Source organism: Stigmatopora nigra, chromosome 22 (genome assembly GCF_051989575.1).
Source record: "Stigmatopora nigra isolate UIUO_SnigA chromosome 22, RoL_Snig_1.1, whole genome shotgun sequence".
NCBI lineage: Eukaryota > Metazoa > Chordata > Actinopteri > Syngnathiformes > Syngnathidae > Stigmatopora > Stigmatopora nigra.
Window position 1 is genome coordinate 4,660,836 of NC_135529.1, and position 17,129 is coordinate 4,677,964.

General features: G+C 39.8%; 2 protein-coding genes across 8 annotated transcripts; one reads left to right on the plus strand and one right to left on the minus strand.

Moving 5' to 3' along the window:
* Positions 1-194: 194 nt before the first annotated feature.
* Positions 195-7,739, minus strand: LOC144215477 (protein unc-45 homolog B-like). 4 transcript variants are annotated; one of them, XM_077744436.1, is made up of 22 exons: positions 7,724-7,739; positions 7,270-7,363; positions 5,832-6,017; positions 5,226-5,387; positions 4,886-4,922; positions 4,632-4,807; positions 4,411-4,500; positions 4,117-4,284; positions 3,833-3,998; positions 3,524-3,694; positions 3,270-3,441; positions 2,883-3,183; positions 2,659-2,753; positions 2,403-2,544; positions 2,177-2,317; positions 1,970-2,097; positions 1,780-1,846; positions 1,592-1,705; positions 1,394-1,509; positions 1,185-1,302; positions 929-1,084; positions 195-671 (listed from the first exon to the last, which is right to left on the minus strand). In XM_077744436.1, exons 4-22 carry the CDS (start codon positions 5,385-5,387, stop codon positions 399-401), a joined length of 2,793 nt encoding a protein of 930 aa, XP_077600562.1. In that variant the 5' UTR covers positions 5,832-6,017; positions 7,270-7,363; positions 7,724-7,739; the 3' UTR covers positions 195-398. The 4 variants fall into 4 exon arrangements, with proteins under 4 accessions (XP_077600562.1, XP_077600560.1, XP_077600561.1 ...); XM_077744434.1 differs by lacking the exon at positions 7,724-7,739 and adding an exon at positions 7,509-7,669; XM_077744435.1 differs by lacking the exon at positions 7,724-7,739 and adding an exon at positions 7,509-7,669 and having other exon boundaries at positions 5,813-6,017.
* Positions 7,719-17,043, plus strand: LOC144215479 (kinesin-like protein KIF2A). 4 transcript variants are annotated; one of them, XM_077744438.1, is made up of 23 exons: positions 7,719-7,826; positions 7,939-8,009; positions 9,782-9,876; positions 10,118-10,234; positions 10,587-10,641; positions 10,889-11,002; positions 11,189-11,233; positions 12,293-12,393; positions 12,514-12,609; positions 12,695-12,749; positions 12,817-12,979; positions 13,071-13,161; positions 13,232-13,295; positions 13,372-13,463; positions 13,763-13,905; positions 14,014-14,218; positions 14,290-14,400; positions 14,490-14,557; positions 14,756-14,881; positions 15,539-15,686; positions 15,907-16,008; positions 16,099-16,237; positions 16,323-17,043. In XM_077744438.1, the coding sequence occupies exons 2-23, from the start codon at positions 7,949-7,951 to the stop codon at positions 16,409-16,411; spliced, it is 2,280 nt and encodes a 759-aa protein (XP_077600564.1). In that variant the 5' UTR covers positions 7,719-7,826; positions 7,939-7,948; the 3' UTR covers positions 16,412-17,043. The 4 variants fall into 4 exon arrangements, with proteins under 4 accessions (XP_077600564.1, XP_077600563.1, XP_077600566.1 ...); XM_077744437.1 differs by having other exon boundaries at positions 7,734-8,009; XM_077744440.1 differs by lacking the exon at positions 14,756-14,881 and having other exon boundaries at positions 7,734-8,009.
* Positions 17,044-17,129: the final 86 nt, after the last annotated feature.

Here is a 17,129-nt window from a genome sequence, read left to right on the forward strand (position 1 = left end):
AATTGTACTGTTTTGCACTTTGAGTTGCCATCATTGATTCCCCTAATTGTAGAAATATGGAAGCATCAACAAATAATACAACTGAAAAGTTGTTTTTGGAAAAAAAAAAAGCTTTATGCAAACAATGTAAGCACACTCAAATGATTCTTTCACAACCAAAATTACACAAATTAATTTGAAACCAAAACCTGGATTTCAATTGAATCATCTACATTTTGTAGGTGATACATGTTCAAAAATTATCATATATCCATTTTTGTTAATATTGTATTTACGTATTTTTTTAGTAACCTAAATCATCCAGTGACTTCTTCAATGTGGAAAAAAAATCTGGTAAAAATGAACAACAAAGAAAAAAGAAGTATGTCTCCTTATGTCGTGTTGTCTAAGGCCATTATTTAAGAAGGTGTAGAGAAAGGTTTAATCAGACCCAGATCCATAGCTTTGACCAGACATGACCGTGCAGCATCGATGACATCCTGCTTCTTGGGATTGTCTGCTGCCTTGCCAATCACTGACATGATTTCAAGCAACTCACTCTCAATAAGTTTCTTGGCCAGCTCGTTATCCTCCGAGTTGAGCATGTTGAACACCGTCACGAGGCCACGGTGCTGGATCATTGGGTTGGTGTGTATACACAACCTCTGTAGGATCTCAAGCCACTGAACAGTCTGTTGGGTGATAACAAACATTTAGAAGGACAGCAGCAAAGTTCTGGTTAGGTAAAATACCTTTTAAGTCTTAGTAGGTTCTTCATGTGCAAAGTAATTAGTGGAATCATTATAAGGTGGGTTAACCCAGATCATTCCCCAGGTATAACACACATGGAAATGGTGATATATTTTGTTGGATAAAAGTACATTGATGTGTTATCAAGGAGACCTAAGAGTAGTTTTCATGCCACGTCTCATTGTGTTGGAATACGTACCACAAGTGTGATCATGGTGCAGAGCTTCTTCTGAGCAGCAGTAAGCATAGCCAATGCTCCAGCTGCAGCAATCTGCAGCGTCTCATCATCCTCTCCACTGAGTAATACAAGCAGCTTCAGTTTATCATTACCTTCCTCTAGGTAGCGCTCTTGTACCTACCAAAAAAAGTAATACGTTGTAAAAGGCCAGCAAACAGAACACATCTTGTATTGGAAATGTGAAAATGTGACCATAATAATGTACTTATATTCTTACTTCTTTGCACGTCACAAGGTTGCACATGCATTCAGCTGCAGCTTGTCTGATCTGTTCATGTTCTTCAAACATATAGCTCTCAATATCAGGTAATGCATTCTCTTTCACAATCTTTGTCCTGCAAAATTCATACAGCAAATGTACATTAAAGCTGGGAATATATGATATGTGCAATAAGTACACACACATAGTAGGGAATGTAGCAATACCTTAGTTTTTCACTGAAACCAGCAAAGTTGGTAAGGCCTCGTAGGGCCTCAAAATTCTGGATTCCATCTCTGTCCGTGTGTAGAAGGTTTACTAATGGCCTAACTACCTCATACACCTAAGGAGCGAGACAGAATGAATGAGTAAACATGCTGAGAAAAGTATTTTAAAAAAGTCATTGTGTTAAGTCTTTCTCTTACTCTTTCACCAGGAAAGGCCATCTCTGGATTTGAAATGGATGCAATTCTGGCAAGTGCATGAGAGGCCTTTACTTTTCCAGCTTCTGTCCCTTCCAGAGCCAGGGGGATTAAAGCCTGATAACAAAAGAAAAATGTATTTTTAGTCAGATTTTGACGCATTTCGGTGACTATCCGAAAAATGAACTCACCTTTCCTCCACCATGGGCAACAAGTGTACCACGGTCTTTAGGATCCTCAGACAATGCCAGGAATACCCTGTAGAAAAAAAGTAAACAAAATCAGAACATATGGAGAAACCTATGTAGAATAATATTAGACTCACACAATATAGTTTTTGGTAGAACACATCTCTACTTTGAGTCTTCTTTCCATTCATACCTTGATAGCATTTCCTTGGTTTGGTCCGTCAGAATGGAATTGTCAGCTTTAACCATTACAGCAAGAGCAGATGTGACCCCAGCTTTGAGCAGCCTCTTAACTCTCTTCTCAATAAAGTCCTTCTTGTCCTGGAATTCGATTTGGAACACAATGTAAAAAAGTCAGCGTATTGTTAACGTGTGCATTGGTGTTTGCAATTTGTTGTACCTTAGGATGTTGCTCAGGCACGTGTTGTTTTGAGAATTTAGCCAACTGTACCAGCTCAGGGATAATCTCTTTTTTTTCATAGGTGTTGGTGCAGTTTACCAATGTGCACGCCACTGCGTATATAATGGTTTTATCTTTAGACTGAGAAAAAAAGGGAGTTATTCCATTTGCAGAGTAGAACTGGATAAGCAATGTATATTCAAGTTTTCACTCGAGTCTTTTTCACCTTGGCTAGTTCAAACATGGCTTTCAATGCTTGCTCGTCCTCAACAAAGTCATCTTTCACATCAGCATCATTAGTTAGGTAAGCCAAACCCTCAACAGCCCATTTCCTTGTTTTGGCATCAATCATAGGATTGCACAGCCATCTACAAAAGTAAACAAAGAGCAGTTATTTTTTTCAAATACAAGTGGATAGTTAGATACTTTGGTTGAACTTTTGAGCTAAAACTAGATTGACAACAAGAACGCCAGTATCTCACTTTCTGCACTGCTTGGCTAACTTCTCAGTGGAGCCTTCAGCAAACTGTCTTAAACTGTAATCATCACCTCCTGCTGAGCCGAGTTTGCAGAGACCCTGTAGAGGAGATTCAGTGACATAAATTGCAAAACTAGAATTGTATTTTATGCCTAAAATGATGACATTGTTATTTCTAAATGACATTCCCGGACACACATTTCCACTCTTAATCCTAGGTACACTCACCACCAGCGACCGTATCTTAATCTTCTCATTTTTGGTCTTCTTATAGATGTCTTTAAGTAACGACACACCATTGGTGATGATGAAACTGGCGCGGCTCATCTTTGTCGAGGCATGGATGAGCGCCTCCACTGCCACCATCTGGTCCACCTCACGTTCAGAGCCACATAGCGCCACCATCATTTCCATGATGCCCTGCCTTCCAACCAATGCATTCCCAACATCAAATGGACCTTGCAGCAGCCCCGAAACCACGTTGATGGCGTGAATTGTTTTATCCATGTCGTTAGGATCGATTTTGGATCTGCGGGAATGATGGGGAAGATAGTAGTGGTTGGAAAATATCATTTAGCTGGTCTGGAATTCATCAGAAAGGAGAAATGGACATACTTAATGTACTCATCACATATATCCCTGAAGTTGTTTCTCTCTGGGTCACACGTGAGATCATCATAGAGCCGGTTGAGTAGCACGCTGGCAATTAGCTGGGTGTTCTCGGTCAAGGGCAACTGGTCAGGAAGTTCAGGAACCTGACCACACACCTTGAGAATCTTCTTGAGACCTGTACAATGAATGGGCTGTTAAGTAAGTTATGCCTTTTTTTGTGGTTCTCAAATTAATACTAGTTATTTTTTTTGTCTCACCATGATCAATAGTAAAGAGAGTCCTTGAGTTGTTATGCTCATTTTTTCCTTTGCGAGGGACGTTCTTGCTCAGGAGATTCAATGCCTGGTCTCGGCCATGGCCAGAAACCTTTTTACTGCCAACCATCTCCAGTAAAGACAGGAGAATAGTCTTCAGGTCTTTAGCAGCATCTATGATGGACATTAAGGATAACATTTAATGCAAAGCACACCCACAGATTTCTCTTAATGGTGATAAATACCAAGGGTAACTATTTTCTGCATTACCTTCTTATACTAACAATTAAAGATAACACAAACAAGTCTTACCTAAAACCAAGGACTCCTCTTTCCCATATTCTCTTTTATCACCGCCTGTGAGGGAATCGTTGATGCATTGGAAGAGATTGCATGTTGCCAGTGCAATCTCCTCACTGTCAAATGCCATTATACTGCACAATTTATCAATGGCCACCATGTGAATAATGGCCATTGCCTGAAAAGAACATTGTGAAAAGAAATTTACTTATTTATGAGATTTTACTTCCAGACTGACATGATAAATAGGTGCATGCTCATCAGCACAATCCTTTTTATCTATATTCAAGTCCCACCCGAGCTTTATGTCCTGTGCACATTCCCGAAAGAGTGCGAATAGCAGCGAGGATCATCTCAGATTTTCCTGTCTCCATCATGTTGAGGAGGAGAGGCACACCATTATTCTGGAAGATTCTTTCTGATCCGGCATCATCTCTGGCTAGCACAATCAGGTTGTTGGCAGCCTACGTATACACAGAAAATATAGATTCAGTATTGTAAGTGCAATTTGTTGTGCAGTAGAATGGGTAGATTCTCATGAAAGGTTGGAATGAGTTGAGCTTTCAATTTTAAATAAAAAGAAAATGCACCTTTTCTTTCTTGTCCTTTTCCATATCATCATCGAGAAGAATATCAAACATGTTCTGTACTCTTGAATCTGTGGAGAATGTTGTTTTGAGCTGAAATGAAAACAGGAATATATTAATCTCTGCGGATGTCTCAACATATATACTCGGGCAAGTGATGTAAATATTTTTGCTTATGTATTGTGATGGCATTGTTAACTGGGTTTGATTCATTCAAAACTGACCTTAGTCTGGATTTCAGCCCCCAGCCTGCGAAGAGCCTCCAGAAACGTTTTGTTCTTTGGTTCAATGGTCGCACATCTTTGTGCATCTTTGAAGGCCATATCAAGTTTTCCAAGCTTTTCCAGAGCTTGGCAGCGTCTGTACAACGCTTTGATGTCAGCAGCATCAACGTCAATAGCTGTATAAGGTGAACAAAACATTGAGGTTTACTATTTGTGTTATAATTAATATTCAATTGTGTGTTATTATATGGTACCTTTGGATGCATCGGAGGCTGCATTGGAATACATTTCCTTTGAAGAAAAAACAATAAATGTTGTTATTTTTTCTGCAAATACTCCATCTATGCCCCGTACCACATATCCCAATTCCAGTGCACTGGAGCCTATACAAAAAATCTCTGGTCTATAGCCAATAGCATGGCACAAATAGAAAAACAGCGATTTGTGCTTACATTTACCCAAAAATATTAAAAAATATATAGTCTTTAATTAACCTACTATGCATTTATAATGTGGGCAGAAAAGTGCTGCCCCAAACTAAAAATCCACACAGGCACAGAATGATGTTCATTAAAAAAATAAAAACTTTCTTACCTTTTTCAGATAGCACGCAGCTCTGTTTCTGTAAATAACAGCCAAGACCTTCTTGTCTTGACAAACACTGATTGCTTTAGTATAAGACTGAATAGCCTTGTCAAAATCTCCTGCTTGGAAATGTTTGTTTCCCTCATCTTTCAACTGGATTTGGTCTTCCATCTATTAGAAAGGTTTAAAGGATTTAATACAATTATCATGCAAAAATATATTAAGCAAGCCATCTATCAGACAGGAGCTCCAAAAAGTGACTGAATACATTAATTCCATTTTTTTTAACTGCGCTAAATCTCACCATTGTTTGTAATAGGTGTCTTGTTGAACTGAATCTTTGACAGAGTGCGGTTATAGCACATGCTATCTCTCATACACGTCTATCTGCAACTTTAAATGTCTCCCTGCAAGCCTTTTTTGGGCATGGTGCCCTGAGCAGTGTAACAAATGCTTTCCCAATGGACAGAGATGTGCAGTTACACACCCCCTGCAACAACGATCCCCTTCTCTTAATGTATGTATAACCCCCAAAAGCTTCAAAACCTACCCACCCACAAACATAAATAAAAAATAAATAAAAAAATAGGACAAACCTTCTGCAATGCCCTTTACCTTGTTTTTCTTTGAAATCAATATTTCTCCCAATCAATGTCCCAAAACTTGATGAGATTGTCAATGGGTATTTCTAACCTCCTCCACTGCAACCCCCAATTATATTTGTCGTCACGATGAGGTGGGACAAATCATGGTGGACCTTTAATGACAGATGAGGGGGGCCACAAGAAGGAACAAATTCCCCTGAGAAAACAATAAAAACCTTTATTGAAATAGTTTGCTATACTTAAGATGACTTGTGTCATAGAAGATATTTCAGCAGGGTACAGGTAATACTTTGAGGAATATCATATTTTTGTAAATGTGTATCTGACATAAGCAACCCCACTCCCCATGATGGTCTACGCCTGATAAGGGTTATTTAGGGTACAGACAGCTGAGAACTCACTAGCGAATGCCTGTTGCAAGTGGTGAGGGTGGAGGGGGGTGGGGATGTGTGTGTGAGGTGACAGCTGGAGGGTCCACGGAGTAAACTAGTAGCTTCTGGAAAGAGAAAGATCTGGAGCGTTCAGATTGGTGGGGGAGGTCAGCTGTGAGAGTAATAAGTGGGGTTAAATGGCACATGTCTGTTGATGTGTTTTGTCAAGTGTAAACAGCTTGTGTGTATCTTAAAAATTACTCAAGCATTTCTTTAAATAATGAGATTGCCAGGGTTTCTATAGAACGTGTGCTTTCTTCATTTTTCATATTCTTCTTAGTAAGGACACTTGAATTGGATACACATTTGTGCAAACATTTCAGCTATAATTATGTGTGGGTTGTACTACTGAGGCTGTATAAAGGTAAGCTGTATAAAATGATACCTGTCATAAAAATAAGGACAACTGAAGTGCAAATAACTTTTCACAAATGACTTGACTGTAAGTAAATGTTTTCAAATAATTATTTTTTTATTATTACTTAAAGGATTCATAATATACAGTATAATAAAACCTGTTGGATTGTTGCATAATCTGTTATTCGAAGACTGAAGACAATTGCAATGTTTAATTTCTCATTGCGTCTAATTTTCTGAACCACTTTACCCTCACTGGGATCACAGGGGGTACTGGAGCGAATCCTAGCTGTCTCCGGGCCAAAAGCGGGGGACACCCCGAATCGGTGGCCAGCTAATCGCAGGACACGTGGAGACGTACAACCATGCACACTCAGCCAAAGATAGGGGCAATTTAGAGTGTCCAATCAGCCTACCATGCATGCTTTTGGAATTCGGGAGGAAACCGGAGTACCCGGAGGAAACCCACCCAGGTACATGCAAACTCCACACAGGTGGACATGACCTGGATTTGAAGCCAGGGCCCCAGAGCTGTGGGGCCGACGTGCTAACCACTCGCACCACCGGGCCGCCCTGTTTAATTTGAAACGCGAAATATATTGAAGCTGTATATAGCCTTTTCAAAACAATACATAGAATGTTCACGAACAAATCACTTACAATAGTGAAACAGGGGATACCCAGTATTATATTTGTTTTTTGTGCCCCACTTCATTGTATCTTTTTCACTTGATTGAAGAACTGAATGTTGCTTCTGCAACAAAAAAAACATACATCAGTCATAAAAGTTTTTAAAAAAACAACAGCTCAAAATTACAGTGATTTTGCTCAAGGTATTGCATTTTAATGGGTTTAAAAATGTAAAACATACTGAACATATTCGAATGATAATTTCTCACCTCTTACAAAATGAGGTACTACAGTGCATGATGTCGAGTGGCTTTAACGACACAATAAAAGATAACTAGAATAAAAACGGCTCATGACGCCTGCAAAATTCGTAAGTTGCTCTGAAACAACCAGGAGTGTATCAAAGTGATGAAACAGTCTATCATAGGCGTCATTTTTTACAAAGTACAGTCGGTGCTTGCGAAAAATCACACCAGTCACTCACCGTCGCGGTGCGGTCAGCATCACCAACCAACCAGAAGCCTGTGCGCTTTATTTACTTCCGGTTCCTGAAAGGAAGTGGACCCACGCTGCACCGGAACTGGCCTGTGAGCTGGAGCTTTTGCGGGCAGGCTCCTCACAATTCCTACCATTAACCGAAAGGCTCCTTCCGCCCTCATCGCTTGCAGATCTTTAGTTTTTATTTGTTTATTTGTACAGGGAATGTAGAATGGCGGTGGCATTTGGGAATCTCGACGTGGGAACGTGGGTGGAAATTAAACGCAGTGACGGTAAGTTTAGGGCGAGTCGCTCTTGTATACGTTCCGTCGCAGTTTGAACGGCTCGCCCAAGTTGTTTGGGGAGCTTTGTTGCTGTGGTGCTGTTGAATGCAACGATGGATCTTTTATAGTTGGCAATGTTTTAACTGACGGGGAAATGGCAATCTCACTCAATATTTCATCTTCTCAACACAAGGCTCATTCATTCTATATTTGGATTCATCTCATGATCAACCGGCGTCCCCATTTTACTTTGGATCATAACAAAAAGCTCAATGCTCATAGATCGCACCATTTGAATTTTACATTTCCAAAACGTGCATTTTCAAAGTGTTTGCATTCAAGTAGCTGCTTGTTCTCAGACTAACTTGAAGCGATTCATTGATGAGCATTAAATGGGGATTAGCTTAATGGCTAATGCTAACTTCTTATGGCAGATCTTAAACATGGTGTCATGTATGTGTGTGTCATCTTGTCAAGTTTTTAACCGGATGACAAATGCAAACGTTCTAGATGTTTTTTTCAAATAGTTTTCTTGGCACAAATGTTAATAGCGGGTGGTCGACCTTGTAAATGGTAGTTGCTATGGATACCCCGCGATGTCCACAACAACATGGTGATATAACGTGCAATGGTATTAAAGGAATACTCTGCTCTTAAATTCGTGTTCATTATGCTCTTTATCCTTCGGCTATTTGTCCTTAACCTTTCATGTTATGCTTGATGCAATGCATTATATGACCCACACCGGGAGCTATATTCAGTATAACTCATGAACATTTTATTCTGCCCATTGTATTGTTTATTTTTGCTCATGGAATCAGTCTGAAACCATCTACATGGTGGGTGTTCTTTAGTACAATTAGTTTAAATGTGACAGGAGTGGTTCACAGGCCCCCTTGGTATTTCAGTTAGTTCAGTCTTCAACTAGCCGTCAGAGCAGGGATTTCCCTCTCAGCAGGGGGTAGATGGTGAGACGCACGCAGATCCTCGCCAGATTCAGGTCACCACCCCATCTGTTTAAGGCAGCATCCTTATTTCTAACATCCCTCTATGCTTTTTTTGTGATTGTCATAGGTACATGGAATAGAGATCTGCTTAAAACCAAATTAATGACTCGTACATTATACTCTATCTCATAATAACACTCATGTGTGTTGTGTGAAAGCAAGGTCATTATGTGGCCCTTGACCTGTTATTGATGCTTTAGAGACTTGTCGTTCATCTGGCTTTTGGTGCACCCGATACTTTTAAGACTGTTAGCCTCTGCAAATTATCAGCTTGTTTTTGTATAAAATTAGGGCACAGTGGACACAAAGGATTCTTTCAGATCAACTATGTACTGTGAATGTGATGGACCACAGTGTCTTATGAATGACAGGGAACAGTATTAACTAGTGTGACCTGTATTTTCATGTATGTAGGCAGGTGGAGGTGGTGTTTAGACTCATGAAATAACTCACAATTACAACTATTGTCAGCGTTAAATGAGGCACACCTCTTGGTTAATTGCATCCACTGGTTTACGCACATTGGGTGTGTCAGGACTCTGGGAGAATTTTAGAACCTATAGTGCACAAGCTAAGCGAACAATGTAACTAACGTGTGAATGGACCAATATGGCCCTATTTGTTTTTTTGATTATTTCAGTCTGACGCTAAGGAACTGCTAAATCAAGACTGAGTTTATTCATTTTTAATGTTAAAACAGTATCATGGGTGTGCTCAGAATGAGATCTCTTTCAGCTTTAAATATTCTGGCTCTCTTTTTTCATTCTGAAACAGGTCGCATACATGAGGCATTTGTGACATCCCTGAATGAGGACAATGAAAGCGTTACTGTTGAGTGGATGGAGAATGGAGATACAAAAGGGAAAGAGGTATACAACAATTCATCGCTCATCAAACCACTGAATAATTAATGAGAAGACATAAGTTTGGATGATTTTATAACAGTCCTGCATAACATGCAATGCAAGAGGGCAGCCACACTTACTATATAGGCAACTTTAACCTTTGCATCTTTGTTGGGGTGGTTATGCAGTAATGCATAACAATGAACTGCTTTTAACACTCAGGCTTATGTCAAAATGACTAATAAACTCTCCTGTCATCATGCAGATTGATTTGGAGAGTATATTTGCACTTAACCCTGATTTGGGTCCAGATGAAGAGCCTATCCGGAGTCCAGAGACCCCCCTTCCAAATACCGGTGTGAAGGTTAATAAAATAGCAAAAGTGAGTTGTTTTTAAATTAAAAATAAGAAAAAAGTCATTAGCATCCTATATATTTTGTGATGTTTGCTATAGCATGCATGAACGTATTTAATGTTATAATGCTGAATGTGTCCAAAAGATGCATAGTATGTTGCAATCGATGTGATTAAAACAGACCTATACACTAATTAGCAATAATATTGTTTTTACAGTATTTAACCGTTTGACTCCTAGGTACTTCATTAAAATCGTAAATTAGGGATTTATTAAAAGAATGAAAACTAAATGAAACAACATTTCTTTTCAACTCAAGTATAATGCATTGATTAAAAATCAGCTGATCGCACTCATAAATTCTGGCTTCGTTTTGCAGAATCGTGGAACAATAGCACCTTCAAAGATCGACACTCCATCCAGGGACAGCCGAGGTCTGTTTGGAAATATGAAGGCTATTTTCTTAAATTAATGCTCAACTCGGACATTTGAGTTTTCTTTTTTAAATACATAAAGGTAATTTATTGAACCTATGTAATAACTATTGTCCTTTAACTAAGTTGCAAAGAGGGGGGGGGGATTATGTGTTATCTGTAAAATACATGTCCATTCTCACCTTGTGAGTTTTGAGTGAAGTGAAATCAATACATCTACGTATATGGAAATGTTTTTGCTTTCCAGTGATTCCGAACCAGGCCCGACCCCATCAGTCTCAACACGCCGAAACAGCACCAGCCCCCCCATCACAGCAGGCTCAGCCGACCCAAGCCCCCACACAGCAGCAGCTTCAGAATGGTAATGTTGAAGTTCTTACCACGGTGTACTACCTCGTATAGCTTCCAGTGTTAATATTTAATTGGCAAACTTATTTGGTCAAGCGCACTAACAATTTTAACCTACCAATGTTGTGGTGCTTGACAAAAGTGCCCCCCCTCTTTGAGTTATGAATATCTTAATGTTTGTTGACTACGTTCATTACAGACTGTTTACATCAACCGCTAACCAGAAAGGATTTGGGACAACTTTGTATGTACCACTTACTTGCTATTGTTGCATTTTGGGTATTGTAATAGTTTCTAATAGAATCTGGCAGGTGTCTTGCCTTAAATGGAGTGGTGAGTGAATCAGTAAAATAAAATAAAAACCTGATAAAATCTCACATTCAGAATTAAAAGATTACGATGTGAAGAATTACCTGCCTAATATAAATCAGTAGTTTGGACATTCCCTTTTCTTGTGATGATCTGCAGTTAAAAATAATTCTTGTTTTGTAACATAAGATAATGTGAAATGTTTTACAATAAAACTTGTTGAAGGTCCTTAATGTATTTTTATGGAAATTATAGAATTGGCATAAATCTGTGATCGGCTAGAAAAATAATCTTACTTAAAATTATTATTTTCTTATTCTCAAAATGTCTGCCAGATACTATTTTTTCCAGCCTGTGTTGTCACTGGTGTTGGTGCTATTGTCCCGATTCAACCACTCTGACGAGATAATTTTTTGGGTGTCAGCCAAGCAGTTTAAAATAATGGTAAAGTTTTGGAAAGATCCTGCTATCATTGACACGCTTGGATTTAATATACAAACATTAGTGATGGTCCTGACCTAGCACATTAAATCCTCCTAGATTAGAGGATATTATGTATCACTCTCGTTGGATATTCTGTCTGTTCTGGGAAGTAGAGAAAGCAGGATGGAAATTTGGTGCTTTCTTTGGAGAGAGATGAGGTGGTGGGAAAACACACACACACAAACAGCAAATATTCAATTTGGGCTATCTCTGGTGTCTGGTGTTTGGAGATTTGGGTTTATGAAAACACTTGTGATTTAAGGAGGATGCTTCAACAGAAAATTAATAAATTATTGTTAAAACTAGGTTTTCCGTCCGGCCACCAATTCAAGGTGTCCCCCCCACCTGATGCCAATAGTTAGCTGGGATGGGCTCCAGCAAATACCCTACCCCTTTCCCTCGACCCTTGTGAGAATAAGTGGTTCATAAAATGAATAAAGGATTGCTATTAACAGTGTGACTAATTTCAAGGAAGCAATTTGATATGCTTCTTCCTCTTGTCTTGTGGCAGCCAGGAGGAAGTCAAACTGTGTGAAGGAGGTTGAGAAGCTACAGGAGAAAAGGGAGAAGCGCCGTCTCCAGCAACAGGAGCGCAGGGAAAAGAGGGCTCAGGTATAGGGATATCATTTCCCCTCCATTACAAGTATCATTCATTTTCAAATGTCTTGTTTTAAAGTTAATTAAGGGGTGTTAAACACTTATTTAATTAGTTTATGCAAAACTTTTTTGCAGGAGGTGGACACAACCATTCCAAATTATGAGATTATGTGCATGATTAGAGACTTCCGTGCAAGTCTAGACTACCGGCCTCTAACCACAGCAGATCTGGTGAGATGAAAGCAAAGCCTTTTCACCTTGAATCTACTACTTTCAGCAATACGATATTTAATGCAACATTTTATTGTTTACGCAGATTGAAGAACATAGAATATGTGTATGTGTGAGGAAACGTCCACTAAACAAAAAAGGTATGGTGTTTTACGTGTTTAAATGCTTTAGAATGGGTTATTAATTCTCCCCTTGCTTTTGATTCAGAACTTACCATGAAGGATTTAGATGTGCTAACCATTCCAAGTAAAGACGTGGTGATGGTGCACGAGCCTAAACAAAAGGTAGACCTTACTCGTTTCTTGGAAAACCAAACTTTCCGCTTCGACTATGCCTTTGACGACGCTACCACCAATGAGATGGTTTACAGGTAATAAACTTTTTTCAATAATAAAACTAATCTCAGTATTAGGGGTGTGTGTGCCTGAAGAAGTTCTCTGATGTTCTTTGTCATCTTAAAGGTTCACTGCCAGACCATTAGTGGAGACCATATTTGAAAAGGGTATGGCCACGTGCTTTGCCTATGGGCAAACAGGAAGCGGTAAAACCCACGTGAGTTGAATTACCAATTGAAATCAATTTCATATATTTTCTCAAGTCCTGAAACAGTTTTATGTTTTAGACAATGGGGGGAGATTTTTCTGGAAAGAACCAAGACTGCGCTAAAGGAATTTACGCATTGGCTGGTAAGTCATAGGCTGTGTGAGCCATTGTCTGGTGTCATTTTTGAAAATGTTAAAAGTCAACATACTTTTTGTCTAGCTCGGGATGTATTTCTCATGTTGAAGAAACCCAACTACAAGAAATTAGAGTTACAAGTCTATGCGACCTTCTTTGAAATCTACATTGGAAAGGTGAGTAAACTGTAATCCGGTGTTCCATGGCTATTATGACTTTATCCCTTTGAGATCATTTAAACCCAAAATATTCAGTTATTGTTAGCCATTATCAGGTTGTCTTTATTTTGTATAATATAAATTATAATTAGCATAAGTTACAATAGTGTAAGTTCTAACAATTTTTAATATTGTGACCTACAAGACTAAAAAGGTGGGCACCAGGTCTTTAGTTTTTTTGTGGTTGAGTTACCAAGAAATAAGTGTTTTCGCCTAAAAAAAGGTTATTTTGATGGCTGCTGTGTATCTTTTATAAGGTGTTTGACTTGCTTAATCGAAAAAACAAACTGAGGGTGCTGGAAGACCGAAACCAGCAGGTGCAGGTTCTGGACCTTGAAGAAAAAGAGGTCAAGTGTACGGAGGATGTCCTGAAACTTATAGAATTGGGCAACAGCTGCAGGTATGTGTTAAATTTGAAGCAGTTGGTGATGGACTGCATCAAATGCAACTTGCTACCTTGTTCATCATAATAATAATAATATTTCTGTGTTTTTTTTTCCTTCCAAAGGACATCAGGGCAAACGTCGGCCAATGCCCACTCATCACGCAGCCACGCTGTGTTCCAGATCATTCTACGGAGGAAGGGGAAGATGCACGGCAAGTTTTCGCTCATTGACCTGGCTGGGAATGAGAGGGGTGCTGATACTTCAAGTGCCAACCGCCAAACTCGCCTGGAGGGTGCAGAGATCAATAAAAGCCTGCTGGCCCTCAAGGTTTGTGTGATGTTAAATGAGTGGCTGAATGGTCTCAATTGTAAGGTTTTTGCACCTTCCCTTCATTTCAGGAATGCATCAGGGCTTTAGGTCGAAACAAGCCGCACACGCCTTTCCGAGCCAGTAAACTCACTCAGGTTTTGCGCGACTCCTTCATTGGTGAAAATTCCCGCACTTGCATGGTGAGTCCGTTACTTCTGGGATGTGTTGTTCCTCCCCGTGTCTCCTTGAATGTCTTCACCTGATCTGAATTTGTTCTTTACTTTTGCAGATTGCAACCATCTCTCCAGGAATGACATCCTGCGAGAATACCCTCAACACGCTTCGCTATGCCAACAGGTGCTCTTATGGTCACTGTGTACAGTCTATATAGAATTACAAATCACCTTCATAGTTACTGAATTTTACTCGCGATTAATCTGAACTTTTTTCTTATTCTTGTTAATCCGGTGTGACTCTATCCCTCTTTTTTCGCTATTCCTCTTGCCTTTCCCTATCTCCTCTCTCCCATGCCGCCCCCACAATGCGCCGGAGTAGAGTGAAGGAGTTTGGGATTAGTCCATCAGACATCCCCTTCTCTCAGGGTGTTCAGGGGACTCACCCTGAGTTATCGCCAACCAATACTTTTGAATACGATGACTTTGTGGCTGCTCCCACTGGCAGGTCAAGCACTTGAAATGCACGACACAATCACTAAGGCTTTTGTTCCATTGGCACAATGAGAGCAACTACAAGAGTTTAATTCATAATTTGAAGGTTTGCAGTACAGTTTAAAAAGGATGAGTACAATTTCACTTCCTAAAAAGGGACAGATCTTGTAATCTTGTTTGATAAATACTTGGAGCGCAACAAAGCTCTGGTTGTGTAACTCATTGTGCCGCAACGTGTCTCGTGACTCATCTTCACAGCCTTTTTTTTTTCTTTCTCACCTTTCACCTCTTTCGGGACCCATCCATCAACTTTTCACCTTTTATCTGCATGTGACTGGCACTCTTTTCTTTGGCTTCAAAAGCAGCATTTTTTCTTTCACTTCCATGTTTGAGCAATCACCATCAGTGGTCATACATACACACACACACACACACGACGATTGTCCAGTTAGGCACATTTTACCCTCGCAAATCCCCTAGAATGTGTAGGCCAGACACATTGGTGAGGGGAGGAACATCAAAAGATCATTATTATGGCATCCGCACCAACGATTTCTCAAGATGCATGACTTCACTGCTCCTATGATATCATCAGTCTTTGCCACATTCAGCATCCAGCACGGTTGAACGTTATCAGCCCTGACTAAATCAATGTACATTTGGGTTCCAGGGTGAAGGAACTTACGGTGGACCACAACCAAGGGATGGAGGGAGGCCGAACCAATATCCACACAGTCAACCAGCTGGACATGCTGGACGAGGAATGGCAAAACAGCTCACCGCAGAGAGACGACCTGAAACTGCTCTGTGAGCAGAATGTAAGTACTAGTTTGGGATTTTGATATTCAATCTTTGTTGTATCATTTAACAACAAAAATGTGCTTTTGGAAACAAAAAAAGAATTTTGGGAAATAGTTTGTTGAATTTTAATTCGCTAAAATGTCAGATAATGGTGACAATTAAAAGACCAAATTTGATCAAAAGTAGTTTGCAGGACTTATTTGCGTGAATCCCAATGAGGCTCCCTTTTTTTCATAGGAGGAAGAAGTATCTCCTCAGCTTTTCTCCTTTCATGAGGCTGTCTCTCAGTTGGCGGAGATGGAGGAGCAGGTCCTGGAGGACCACAGAGCTGTTTTCCAGGTCAGATCAAGAAAGAAAGCTGTACCTTTCAACTCATTTTTATTTATGAAAAAAATATTCTCCACTGCAAGCAAGTTTTTCCATGTTCAGGAGTCCATCAGGTGGCTTGAAGATGAGAAGGAGCTCCTGAAAATGACAGTAGAGGAGGTGGACTATGATGTGGAATTGTATGCGACTCAGCTGGAGAAGATCCTGGACCAGAAAATAGACATCCTCACCGAGCTCCGAGGTTTGTCGAAAGAAAAAAGCTGAGGAAAATAGTGTTCCCTGTAATCCCACGGCACCGACCTCTTATCTGGTTTTGTCTTGGACAGATAAAGTCAAGTCTTTCCGCTGTGCTCTCCAAGAAGAGGAAAAGGCAAGCAAGCAGATCAACCCCAAGCGGCCACGAGCTCTTAACTGACTGAGGAGTTGGGAAGAAAAACCACTAGACAGACGTTGGCCTGAGAAAGCACAAAAAAAGGACTGAACTTTCCTACAGGCTTAAAAAGTTGCAACTGTAATGACTTTTATATAGGGAATAACTTGCTATGGTCTTGTTAGGAAATTTAGAAAACTTGGGAAAGCATTGTTTTTTTTCCTTCTGACGAGGAATGTTTAACTCTAACCATTCTTCTTAAATTATTTTCTTTAATACTCGCTTGTACTTTTGGACTTGGTTTCCCAAGTTTTGCCACACAAAAACTCAGGTTGGTTTACGGTTGATCCAGCTAACTTGTAGTCTGCATGTGCACTGATGTTATAGCATCTTAATGCCTTTTGGCACTATATAGTATATTCATGACCCATATGCAGTCTCTAAAGCCCCCCCCCCCCCCCCCCCCACTTTTTACCAATGTGGACGAAGCAGTGGAGTGAAATGCACTTCCTCTTGTTCCTCCAAAACATTTTTAAGTGTAGCTTGCTCCCATTCGTGCCATTTTATGCCATGAGGCAATAGTTTCTAAACTAATGTGACATGTTTTTTCACCGGTTACACTTTGTTATAAAACTGGAAAGGAAGAACCTGACAATAAATGTATAGTGAAAAACAAAGTTTTCGAGTTTGGTAATTAAATTGGGTTGTTAAAATGTACTTATTTTTCACTTAATGCCATGGCTTCTATTGATGGCAATAGATG